General features: G+C 35.6%; 1 protein-coding gene across 2 annotated transcripts in view; it reads left to right on the top strand.

The window, feature by feature from the left end:
* Positions 1-4,345, top strand: part of TSC22D2 (TSC22 domain family member 2) — a 47,831-nt gene extending 43,486 nt beyond the window's left edge. For both annotated transcript variants that reach the window (XM_038571204.1, XM_038571205.1), the window contains 2 exons: positions 1,605-1,659; positions 2,636-4,345. In XM_038571204.1, the coding sequence (XP_038427132.1) occupies positions 1,605-1,659; positions 2,636-2,896 (316 nt within the window). In that variant the 3' untranslated portion in view covers positions 2,897-4,345. The remainder of the gene's footprint in view (positions 1-1,604; positions 1,660-2,635) is intronic.
* The last annotated feature ends 7,767 nt before the right edge of the window (positions 4,346-12,112 follow it).

Raw genomic sequence — 12,112 nt, forward strand, 5'->3', positions numbered from 1 at the left:
AAAACTAATTTACTTTTTCCTTGACATAGAAATAAAAAATGTAGAGTATAATCTAGGATGGTCAGACAAACTCTGACCTAAATGCCTAGTACTGTTTTTTCTGCAAATTGTAGCCAATATTTGGTGAACATATCCACGTGGTATCTGAACTGAACTTTATACCAAAGCCTTATGGTTTATATAATTGTTCTATAGCTTATAGTTACATGTAGCCATACTTTGTTTTGCACTGCTTTCTACAAGCATTTAAAGCCTAATGTATATAAGTATTTGTTAACAATCTATATATCCTTTCTAGTTATTAGGTATGCAAAACCCGTTTTCATCTTAGAAATAGAAGCAAGAAATGAAGGCGTATGCTGTAATTAATATGATTAATGCTCAGATAAACAAGCTTAGTGTCTTCCGTGTATTGATTCAAGGATCTAGAAATAGGAAGTCCACTGAGGTACTGACAAAGAACTCTTCATTTTACACATGAAAAAATATGTCCAGGGAAGTTAAATACTTGATTTGCTGATGGTCACACAGGGAGTGAGTAGCAGAACCAGGAATATAACTAAATCTACTTGGATTACAATATCAAAGGCATCACTACATAAAATGAAATAATTCCTGTGCCTCAATCTGATATCAGTCTGAGAGCCCATATCATCTAAAATAGAATAGTCTTCAAATATATTAGCATCTAAATTTTCTTAGATAGAATATACTTTATGAAGAGTATTTTGCAAAATTTTGTATCAAAATTGTTTAAAGACCTTTTTCGTATTGATAAAGTATTTTTTGTCTTTACAAGAAAATTTAGTAACTGTTCTTCAAAATTTACAAAAATGCCAAGAAAAGGATATAAATATGTACTATTCTTACTATTTAAGAGGACAATTATTGAACCTTCTGTGTTATCATACAACTGCTAAGGTGATAGTTGAACTTGGGATATACTTACTGCTAGACTACTTCCAAATATTTCCAGGAAAAACTGGGCTAAACCACATACCATTCATTGTAGGTGATTTTTGCCGGCTAGTAAGGCTACAATGAAAGTATGTAGATTTGCCAGAATGTTGGGATCCTATTAACCCACCTGCAAGTATCATTTGCCCAAAGGCCCTTTATAAGCTGGTTCTAGAAATTTTTAAACGAGAAGTAATATCTATAGAAGGAAAGTCTTCATCTGAATTTTAATGCAATAAGTGACCACTAGAATTTCCACATGAAAGTCAATTAGAATATATAATTTGTAAATGAAGTTTAAGAGATGTAGAGAGTGTGGAGAGATACATTCAAAATGTATCTTTTTAAAAGTTCATGGAGTTAAGAACTGAATAGAACTGGGAGTTGGCTTTTAAAGTAGCATATATATGTCATGGGAATTTAGAAATGTTGGAACTATGAAGCATTTTTAAAAGTCCTCTATTTACTGAGATCTTTTACTTTCAAAATGAGAGCTTTGGGTACTGAGATTATGAGAACAGACTTAATAAGCTATTTTAAGTTACTATTTTTGGCTTTATGTAAAACATGTTTTTAATTATTTTAAGAGTTGGAAAGCAGGTTACATTTTTTAGAATAATTTAATGAAATATTCTAATTTTTTCCAGTGCATCTGGGGGAGGTGGTGTTGTAGCCATTGACAACAAAATAGAACAAGCAATGGTAAGTAAAAGTTTATAGTTCTCTCTTTCATAAGTTGTTGGTTGTAAGAAGCAGTTGGTTTTTATCAATTCTAAGAAACAAAACACCAAATTTCTTTAAACCAAGGTAACCAAAGTATATTTTTTGATAATCACATTTAGTTGAACATGCTAGAACATTGAGGACTTTTAATCTAGAAATACCAGTGGAGTTAATATTTCCCCCCATTTGAACATCTCACATTTCATGCATTACCATTGACAAATCAGGGCCATTTTGAGGGGCATACATAATCAGAATGCATTATGTGCCTTCAGATATTTCAGCATCAAAAATAGTTTATAGACAAAAGAGCATTAAAATGAAAACTTCAGCTGGAAACCTTTGTCATGCATTTATAAATGCTGTTTTTAGTCAGTTCTAATAAATAGACCTTGTGGAATCTGTTTCTGATTTCTGCTATTATTATCAATTTTTTTGTTCCCTTAAAGATACTTTGTTCATATTGTATAAAATATTTTGATTGAAGCTTATTAAAACTATAGACTATAAATAAGGACCATTAGTCTCAAACTATTTTTCTTTAAAGGTTTTAGAGTTGGAAATAGTAGGTCACTTTATCTCTTAAAGAAGTGCTATAACTAGTTTAATATCCTTTGTTCTCTTGGTCTAGCCTCGAAGCATGTGATTTTAAACTTTTTTTTTTTTTTTAATTCTAAGCTTGTAATTGACAATTTAAGGAGCCTAGTATTTTTGGAAATCACTCCAAACTTTGAAAAGAAATCCTGGGCTTGCTGCCTAGTTGGAAACTGGATTTTTTTTTTCCACCCTTATCTCCTTTAAGGCCAGTCAAGATACAGTAGAAACATTAAAAGCAAGAGCACAAAAACTTAATATAAAAATGCCTCGTGTTTATAAGGCACCAAGTAGGCCAGAACCAAATAGCAACACCTTTCCCTTTCACCGTTTTTGACATTGCTAATTTTGTTTTTCACAGGATCTGGTGAAAAGCCATTTGATGTATGCAGTAAGAGAAGAAGTGGAAGTTCTAAAGGAACAAATAAAAGAATTAGTTGAAAGAAACTCTTTACTTGAACGAGAAAATGCACTGTTAAAATCTCTTTCAAACAATGATCAATTATCCCAACTCCCAGCCCAACAGGCCAATACTGGTAGCACTTCTCAACAGCAAGCAGTGATAGCACAGCCTCCGCAGCCAACGCAACCTCCACAGCAGCCGAATGTCTCCTCAGCATAAAGCTTTCTTGCCTCATTAAGAAAAAAAAACTGAAAGCAATCTATCCTTGTGTGCCACTGGTATTCTTTCCACTTTATACGAAAGCAAGTAGCCATGCTTCGGTTGTGTGTTTGGCCTTTTCAGTATTAGACAATCATTCTACAGGAGCTTTTCCTCCCTTTGAGATGTCATGCAGCGCTGTTGATGTCCAGTTTTATGTCATCAGTACACAAGGAGAATAATAGATGGGGTTTATTAAAGCAAACAAAGTCTGCATTTTACCTGGTGCGCATGAGTGGGGTCTTTTAAGAGCTTTGGTGGCTCTCCCGTTTTTCCTATTACCCATGGATTTACCCTGAGCCTTCCTATCACATTATAAATAACAGTTCATCTAAAGAGCCACTTTTCTTTCAATATCAGTAACATTTGCCTGTGTAAGTTTTCATTTATTTGTGTTTTATTTATTACAGGGCTGCTATTTTCATAATGTACATGAACAATGTCACAGAACTTTTTTAATTTTTTTTGAATAATTATAAGTATCAGTAAAGGATTTGAAAGACAGGATTGCATTTAATAGATAAAACGTTTAGGCAATAATTGAACAAAAGAATCCTGGCATATTTCTAACACTAATGGCAATTTACCTTCGGTATTTATTTTCAGTAGTAAAGACCCAGCTTGAATGTAAATTTTGTATAGTGTAAGTATGAAGAACATAGTGCAACTGTACAGGTAGTCACCAGTTATTGTGATATAATAAATAATTGGGCTATTTTGATGAAGAAAACTGTTCATTTGTTTCTACTTTCTAATAGAGAAATTGCCACGATTCCTCTGCTTTTTGACATTTCGTATGACTTTCTTTTTTCGGGTGGGAATAAAAAGCTGTGAAATTGTTCAACCTACTTTGTAACCAAAGAAGCAAAGCTGTGTAATGGAGTTTTTTTTATAATGCACATTCTTTATGTATTTTTATTTAGTGTTTTCTCGGTCACAATTTTCTTTGCTGTCTAGCATGATCTGCATGATCTATAATCTTTGAACCACTTTCGTACCTCATGTTTTTATCCAGCACTCTTATTGTAATATGTACTAGTCTGTGAACAATGTCAAATAAAAAAGAACGAACAGGTAGTATGTTGGAGCTGAGCTAGTGTACTATACACTAGTTGTTAAAAAAAAAAAAAATGAAGTGAGCCATCTTTTGTTCATTTAAAATGGTGTTTTGAATTTCGTATGCAGAAAACGTTTTGTTACATTGCAGATTTTAATGTATTTAATAAATGCAACATGCAGATTAAGTGCAGTGTATACTGAGTATTTAAATTAAAATGTACATTTCATAAATACAGTTTCAAGAGAAAGCATCATTTTGTGTATACTAACACATTAAGTGTATGTCAGAAATTGATGTATAAATATATATTTTAACACATTTTCTGAAATTAAACTGCAGTTTTGTTGAAATATTTGGCTCTATATGTGTTCAAAATTTAATTTGATTAGATTTGTATTTTCACAGTTCAAGATATTCCTTAAATGAAAACCTGTGTTATTAATGAGTTAATAATAGTTCTTACATTTTCAAAGTAAAATAATTTAAAGAATGCAAGAATGGTGAGCAATATTTGTACTCAAGACTCATATTATGTCAGTGACATTTAAGTAAATCCTTGTCTACCAAAACTTTTACTTGAATTCAGAAAGGTGCCTGTAGAAAATTAACATGCTTTGTGTCTATAGCCAGCTAGCTAATCAGGAGTTAATGAGAACCAGTAGTTAGCTCTCCGTGTTGTTAAAAGAGGATAAATAAGTGTTCTTTATTTAAAATTAAAACTCCATCAGATTTAGCCACAAACTAAATGCATAAAGTTGGGGTATATGTGGGATCACCAGATATCTTCTATTCCAGTTGTGCTAGAAGATATATTGTTGAATATAAACAAAATTTTAATCTTAATGATAACATTAGAAATAACCAAGGAACTAACGACGTGTGCTTGAAGAAAGAAGCTATCCTGTAGATGTGGAGTAAGATTTTAAGTAGTCACCCACAGATGAGTTAGAAAATGAAATTTCTGTGTTGGAATGTTAACCAGAAGGCTCACCGAATGTGCCCCTCAAAGTGCAGAGTGTGATATTTAATACAGGCAAAGAAAAACTAGTATTGGGATTTTTGTGAAAAAATAAAGTTTGGTTCTTGGGGTAAAAAAAAAACACTTTATAAATACAGAAGTAATTACAAAGGAAATGATAGGTTAATTTTAAATGGTAATTAAAAGCAATTATTACTACATTTTTAAAAAGCCACCACAATAGAAAATATGGGTAATTCACAGAAGAAATAAATGGCAGTTTATAAAGTTTCAGCCCCATGTAACGTAAAAAAATGCAAATTAACATTTAACAAATTGTCATTTGTCTTTTAAATAGCAGGACCTAATGGAGAAAGGCAAACTCCTCTGTAATTCTAGAAAGTAACTTGACAAATATGTATCAAGAGCCTTAAATATTAATAAACTTTTCAGTTTAATAGTATAAGAAGATAACTCCTGGTGCAGTGTTCAAAAATGACAGTAGTGCTCGTCCTTTGCTCTCCCATTCCCCGGCCCTTTCCCTTTGGATCTCCCTCCTCAGTATCTACCCCTGAAAACAGCTGTGAAAGGAAGCTTATTTTCAGAATCAGATTATTTCCCCAAGTGATTACTTTGTTAGACGTCAGGAGATTTAAGGTCTCTTGCTCTCCATAATTCAAATATTTATTAAGATGCTAATTTTGGGCCACAGTCTTCTAGGAATGCCATCTATAATTTTCTCAATGCAATGCCCATAGACCATGGTGCCACATAAGTTTTCTGTTGGTTACTTTAGCCAACCAGAAAATCATAGGTGAAAATTTTTCTGATAATGGCAACGTGTCTGCAATACAAACCTAACTTTCCCCAGAAATTTATTTTAGGTAGTTGATGATGTGATTTTACAGCCTGCTACACCCCATCCCCCCAAAAAAGTGTTAGGAAGTATTAAGTATGCAGTTACTTTAACTCATAGCTGTATGTTCAGAATAACTGGATATTTCCAATTCTGTTACAGACGCTCTGACCTAAGAAGTATTAAGACCATGCTTTAACATCAAGTCCCTAGAGATGAGTACTCATAACTGCTTTTATTCACAAAGAATTGTCACAGATGAGAGATTGTGATGTTCCTCCGAGCTCCAGACTCTAGTCATTCCTAGAGCTATTTAAAAAGAGCGAGGGAAAGCCCTTAAAATTAGAGTAACAAAAATACCTGTTCATCATGGAAATGTATCTCTGTAGAACCAGAAATAAAATACCAGTTGATTTTAGGGGAACAGATGTTTAAGATGATCTGAAGTCATGAGGTTTTGTTTGTTTTTTTTTAAGGAGGCTCAGTGGCGGGCACTTTGTAACATGACTCCATTCTCTTCAGTAATTTTGTTAAAAGGACAAAGCTCTAAAGACTACCAACAGTTGGAGGGCATAGATGAACCAACATGTACAATGCGATAAACACAGGGAAGGATGGTTTTGTGAAGGAAGGTCCCCTCAAAGAGGTGACCCCTGATAACGAAAAGTGCTCAAAAGCTTAAAGGAGAGCCAAAAGGTTGGATAGCCACAGAATTGTTTCCCAGGAGACAGGCAAAGGCTGACTCATCCGCCCCAGTAGGTTGGCATCTAGAGTAAAAATAATTTATTGAATGATTTTAGGCAGTGGGATTGTGATCAGATAAGCATTAGGAAAAAAAATCCTTCTAGTTATCAATGATGGGAGATAGATTGGGGAGCTGAAACCACAAGTGGAAAAATAACTTTGGAAAGACACTAATCCAGAAATGAATAGGCAAAATTGCAAAATGATAAATAAGTTTGTGATACTCATGAGGAAGTTTGTCCTGGATCTTTCTATACCATTCCCAATGTCAGGTGCCTATTCTTTCTGCTTCCAAAGAAAGATCTGAGAACCCCGAGTCTTACAATGTTCTAGTCAAAACTTTTCCTTCCAACAACCATATACCTCTAGGAACTGAAAGTCTTTGTTTAGGGGAATTTCACAAATTTGGCAAAAGGGTAAGGAGAATGGAGGAACCCTGGCTATCACATTTATGCCTCAGTCAGTTCATCCCCGCAGGTAAACCAAACTTAGTCCTTTTATGGTGACTAGGATTAGAGCGGCCCAGAAGCAGGAGTCCCAAGCCTGCCGTTCAGGGCTATCCCTCCCCAAAAAGGAGAATGCGGGTTCTGGCCCCGCTGCAGATACCGAAACCCAAGTCAAAATAGGTTTTGCTGGCTTCGACTTTAATTCATTCTTTGACACGGTTCGACCCAGGAGGGCTTCTCTTTCCTGGGAGTCTGCTGCCTAGCAAAACCACCTGTCTCCCCACCTCCGGCCGCCTCAAACCTCGGAACTCCTGTTTCTATTTTCTAGCAATACTAAGGACTTCTTGTTTAGTGACGTATATTTGCGCCCTATTTTCTCCTTTTCAATCGTCTAGGTTGCTTCCCTGTTACATGTATTTCTATGCTGAAGTCACAGAATTTCTATAGCAAAATGTGTTCTTTGAATGTATGTATTCCTTTGTCAGCAGAGAATATTACTGCACAAGTGCTATTTAATGATCTCCTTGGTGGGATATAATTGGTCTAACCTGCTTTGTTCGCAGATGAAAGATGCTAAGTGAGGTACTGTACAAAGCAAGTTAAAGGTCATAGACTTTTTTTTTTTTTCAAGAATCATCATAAATAAAAGTAAGACAGGATTGGTAAGAGTAAAGTATGAAGTTGGTATTTTGCACCGACACAGTCTACTTGGTCATAAAATTTGTTCCACAGAGCGAGTTAGCTTTATTTTTTTTTTCTTCTTCTCACCAGAGAAACTGATAGATTGGGCAGTTTTGAGCATTTTCCCATGATCTGATGCCATGGTTTGAGCTATAAAACAGAGCATCTAAATTTACGGACAAAGACATTGCCCACAGAAGCCAGTTACCTCCTTGATAGGGGGAAGGAAAAGGTGTGCCAACTTAGATCATAAAAGTAACTGAATTTTAAAATAGGGCAAATGCCGCACTTCTGTTCCCCCCCCCCCAGAAAAAAAAGTTGTTACCTTTTCATTTTTCTATATAACAACTGTACAGTATTCTTGCCCAGTGCAATCCAACTGTTTTCCAGATCACACTTCTTATCGTTTCACAGACAAGCATCTCATCTATAGATAGATCACACCTGAGGACGTCCATGGACAGCAAAGGAATATTTTTCTCACACTTGGCATGAAATAATATCAGGTCAGTGTCTTATTCTAGTGTTTCTACTAAAATACATAATAATATGTAATTTAATCAGGTGTCTGATGGACAGAAAAATAAGTACATGTAACTTTGTAAATCCCCTCAAGGTTTTTGCTTTTTGAGAAGTTTGGGTTTTATTTTTTTATTTTATAGAAACATTGTCGAAATGCACTTCAATTCTATTTCAATTCAGGTGCTGCACCCTGGACTAGATATTGGGGGATAGGAAGATAAATGGAACATGATTTGTGCACTCCAGGAGCTATCGTCCAATGTAAAAGCAAAAACTAAAGTGCCATTGCTTATTCAAAGTATGTGTCATGGTTTGTGGACCTCATATAATCTGTTGAATGAAAGGTTCATGTAAATCAACAGGGATATTGCCATGCCACATGAAACCCTTTGACATTGCCAGGAAACAACTTTAAATCACCAAAAAGCTTTAACATCAAACAATACTTTTAAAACGAGGGGACTTGGTGAAAAGCTTCCTATCTCTACAGCGAGCCTGTGAGGCGTCCCCTAAAAGAGAGAAGTTTACACATTTTTTAATATTCTAAGTTTGTAGATAATGGAACTGATTTAAATCAAACTTAACTAGAATAGAATTTGTGTGTCATGAGTTATATTATCTATTGTCTCATAAGGAACACACTCACTATCTTGGCTGACAAAATCAGCTACCATTCAACGAACCAAGTTAAGAATAACTCAGGTGCCTGATGCCAAAAATAAATCTGATAGAGCTGAGAATCCAGAAACAACTTTGTACTGAGTAAAGGATAAAAGTAACATTTCAAATCAGTAGGGGGAGAATGGATTATTCAACAAATAGTATTGAGATGACATAACTATTTGGGGGAAAAAAAATTGAGATCTCTAGCTCACAAAAAGTAATTCCAGCTAGACAAGCAGGAGGTCTTAGGCTTTTTGGTCACATATCCCTTATAGAAATCTCCCTGTGAAAAGGCGGATAAGCAAAAAGTTTTACAAAATTATGAAGAGAGGCCCGACCTCAGCAGAATAAGGGAAATGCACTTACTTAAAAAAATAAGAAAGTATCTCAAATCCAATTGGCAAATATTTAAAATATATGTAAGTCACAAGTCTTGCCAGGGTGTGGAAAAACAGGAATCCTACATTGTTAGGGAATGTGTAAATTGGCACAGCTACCTTTAAAGGCAATCGAATGGTCCCCACTAAAATTTAAAATTCAAATGCCCTCTCACCCAACATTTCCGTTTTTTAATGAAACACTTTTCATACCTGTTTTCACAGGGTGGCGTGTACAATGGTGTCAAGTGTACCTTTGTAATAGAATAAAATTGTTAAAAAAAAAATCAAGAGGATGGAACAATATACAATACTGGGCATCAATGAAAAAGAGTAAGATTCATACGCATACTGACATGGAAAGGTCTCTAAGATACAATAATTTTTTTTAAGTTTGGGGGAAAATGAAGGCTAATACATGCAATACATGTGATACCATTGATTTTAAAACACACACACACACAAATACTGTATAGTGTACTTCTTAAGTACCTATTTGTATATTATAAAAATGTACAGAGAAGGTCTGGAAGGATACTAACCAAACTGTTAACAGTAGTTTGGTGGAGTGCATTAGCTTTAACTGTAATATTCGATGTTTTTGAGTATGCATTCATGTATTGTTTGTGTAATGACAAATTAATAAATTAGAAATAAAATAAAATAGAAAGTGTTTTCTTCTTGTCTTCTGCTAATGCCCCCCCGCCCCCCGCCCCGGTGCTCTGGGTCTCGCTGTTTTCAGCCTCCTGCCCTCCCCTCTCCCTCTCTCTCATTTCTTCGCCTTGCCCCTCTCCTGGGACTTCACCAGAGTCCGTGTTTATACAGGCCTAATACGTAAATACATGATAAATAAGTAACCCTCCCCACTTGCTTTTTCTACCAATTCTTCTCCGTTTCTGCTCTTCCACTGACTGCTGGCCTCACACAGCCTGACCTGGTAGGAGCCCCCCCTGTGCCCCCAAAGCCCTTTTCACACAGTCCCCAATGATCCCTGTGTTGCTAACTCCATCCAGTGAGTTTCGGCCCTTGGCTTATTGAACGTTTTTACCTAATTTTGGTTTATTATCATCCGTTTATTCTTCAAGATGGTTGTCGACTCCTTTATGTCCCTTCTTTTCATCTTTTTAGGGGTTCCTCTTGTAAAAAAAAAATTATACATATATGTACATATATATATGAGAGAGCTGAATTTGCAATTTGTCTTTTAATAGATTCATCCATTTCCATGTATTATCATTACAGGCATATTTGGCTATATTTTTGCCATCTTATTTTGTGTTTTCTCCTTAAAATGCTTTCTAGCCCCCCCCCCCTTCTCCCTTTTTTTGGCTTTTATTCAACTGATTGTTTTCTCATTCATTTTTCCCTCTCTGATCATTGGTAAGTTATACATTCCATATCCATTCTTCCAGTGGTTTATGTTCTAGATTTTTTTTATCGTCTTGCTGTGAAAATGTTGAGTCAAACATTTTGTGTACAAAGTAAACAATATAATGAACTCCTATATACCTATCACCCAGTTTAAACGATTATCCACTCATGACCAATCTCATATTATTTACACTTGCACCAATTTTGCCCACTATCCTCTGGATTATTTTGAAAGAAATTCAAGACATCATGACACTTCCTCCATTCCTATTATATTTCAGCACATACTGCTACAAGATAAGAATTCTTTAAAAAAACATAACCATAATGCTATTATCCCACTTCAAAATTAACGATTCCTTAATACCATTAAAAATCTAGTTTATGTCTACATTTCCTTGTTTAAATTTTTTTATAGTGCATTTATCAGAATTTGGATCAAAGTAAGGTCCATACAGGGCAACTGGTTGTCATGCCTCTGAAGTCTCTTTTAATCTAGAGATTCCCTACTCCCTTCTTTTTCCCTGGAAGTTCTTTAAAAATCAGTGTCATTTGTCCTGTAGCTTTTCCAAATTCCATTTTTTCCTGATTACATTCTGGTACAATCATCTGTCCCCTGGAGTTAGTTTAGATCTAGAAGCCTAATGAGATTCAGGTTCATATTTTGCCCAGATTAATTCATAAGTGGTGGTGTATACTTCCATCATATAATGTCTGCTTGTCCCTATTTTGTGACTTGGGTATCAATTAATAATCACTGTCCAGACCAGTAACCTTTTAATTCTATCATTCCTTCTTACTCATAAGTGAAGTCACTTCTCGAAGAAGAAACTCACCCTTATGAGCTATTCAGTTACACAGAGGTATGGTTCCTTAAGGAAGACAGAGACATAAGTCTTTCCTTTTATTTCTCAGTTTTCAAAACAATGAGTTGCACACCTACAAAGGAATAAAAATAAATAAGGAGTGATTAACGAAGACTTACTCTGATCTTTATTCTGAGAAGTGAGAATTAAGTGAGTTGACTTAGGACTTCTATTTCAGGTGTTGGTAGAGAGAAGCCAGGAAACTCCCAAAAAGCTGGGAGATGGGAAATGGCAACCTAAAGACTTGCCTGTTTTCAGCTGAGTCTGGGTGTAACTTCTGAACGGGAGTACCTTGAGAGAACACAGGTAGGAAGTCCACCTCTGGGCAGGGTGGGGGCTGGCTCGGAGGCACTGTTGGGCAGACAGGAAAATCAGGGCAGGGTGCCCTGAGCCTGCAGAGAATGAAGAGTTACACAAATGAGCAGCGGACTTTTGTGTGTTTGCTTTCGACCGCATGAATCCTGGAGATGCTTACCCTTCCAAGTCGGGAGGTTTCCTAAGAGACACAGCATGGGATGAGGGATATTTAGCTTATGCAGCATGTCCTCTAAGCAATGCAGTGAAGAGCAGCAACACTGGTGCCCATGTGTCCTATCATCTTTATTAACCTTGTCTTGACTCTCCTGCGACTCA

This window comes from Canis lupus, chromosome 23 (genome assembly GCF_011100685.1).
Source record: "Canis lupus familiaris isolate Mischka breed German Shepherd chromosome 23, alternate assembly UU_Cfam_GSD_1.0, whole genome shotgun sequence".
Classification (NCBI taxonomy): domain Eukaryota; kingdom Metazoa; phylum Chordata; class Mammalia; order Carnivora; family Canidae; genus Canis; species Canis lupus.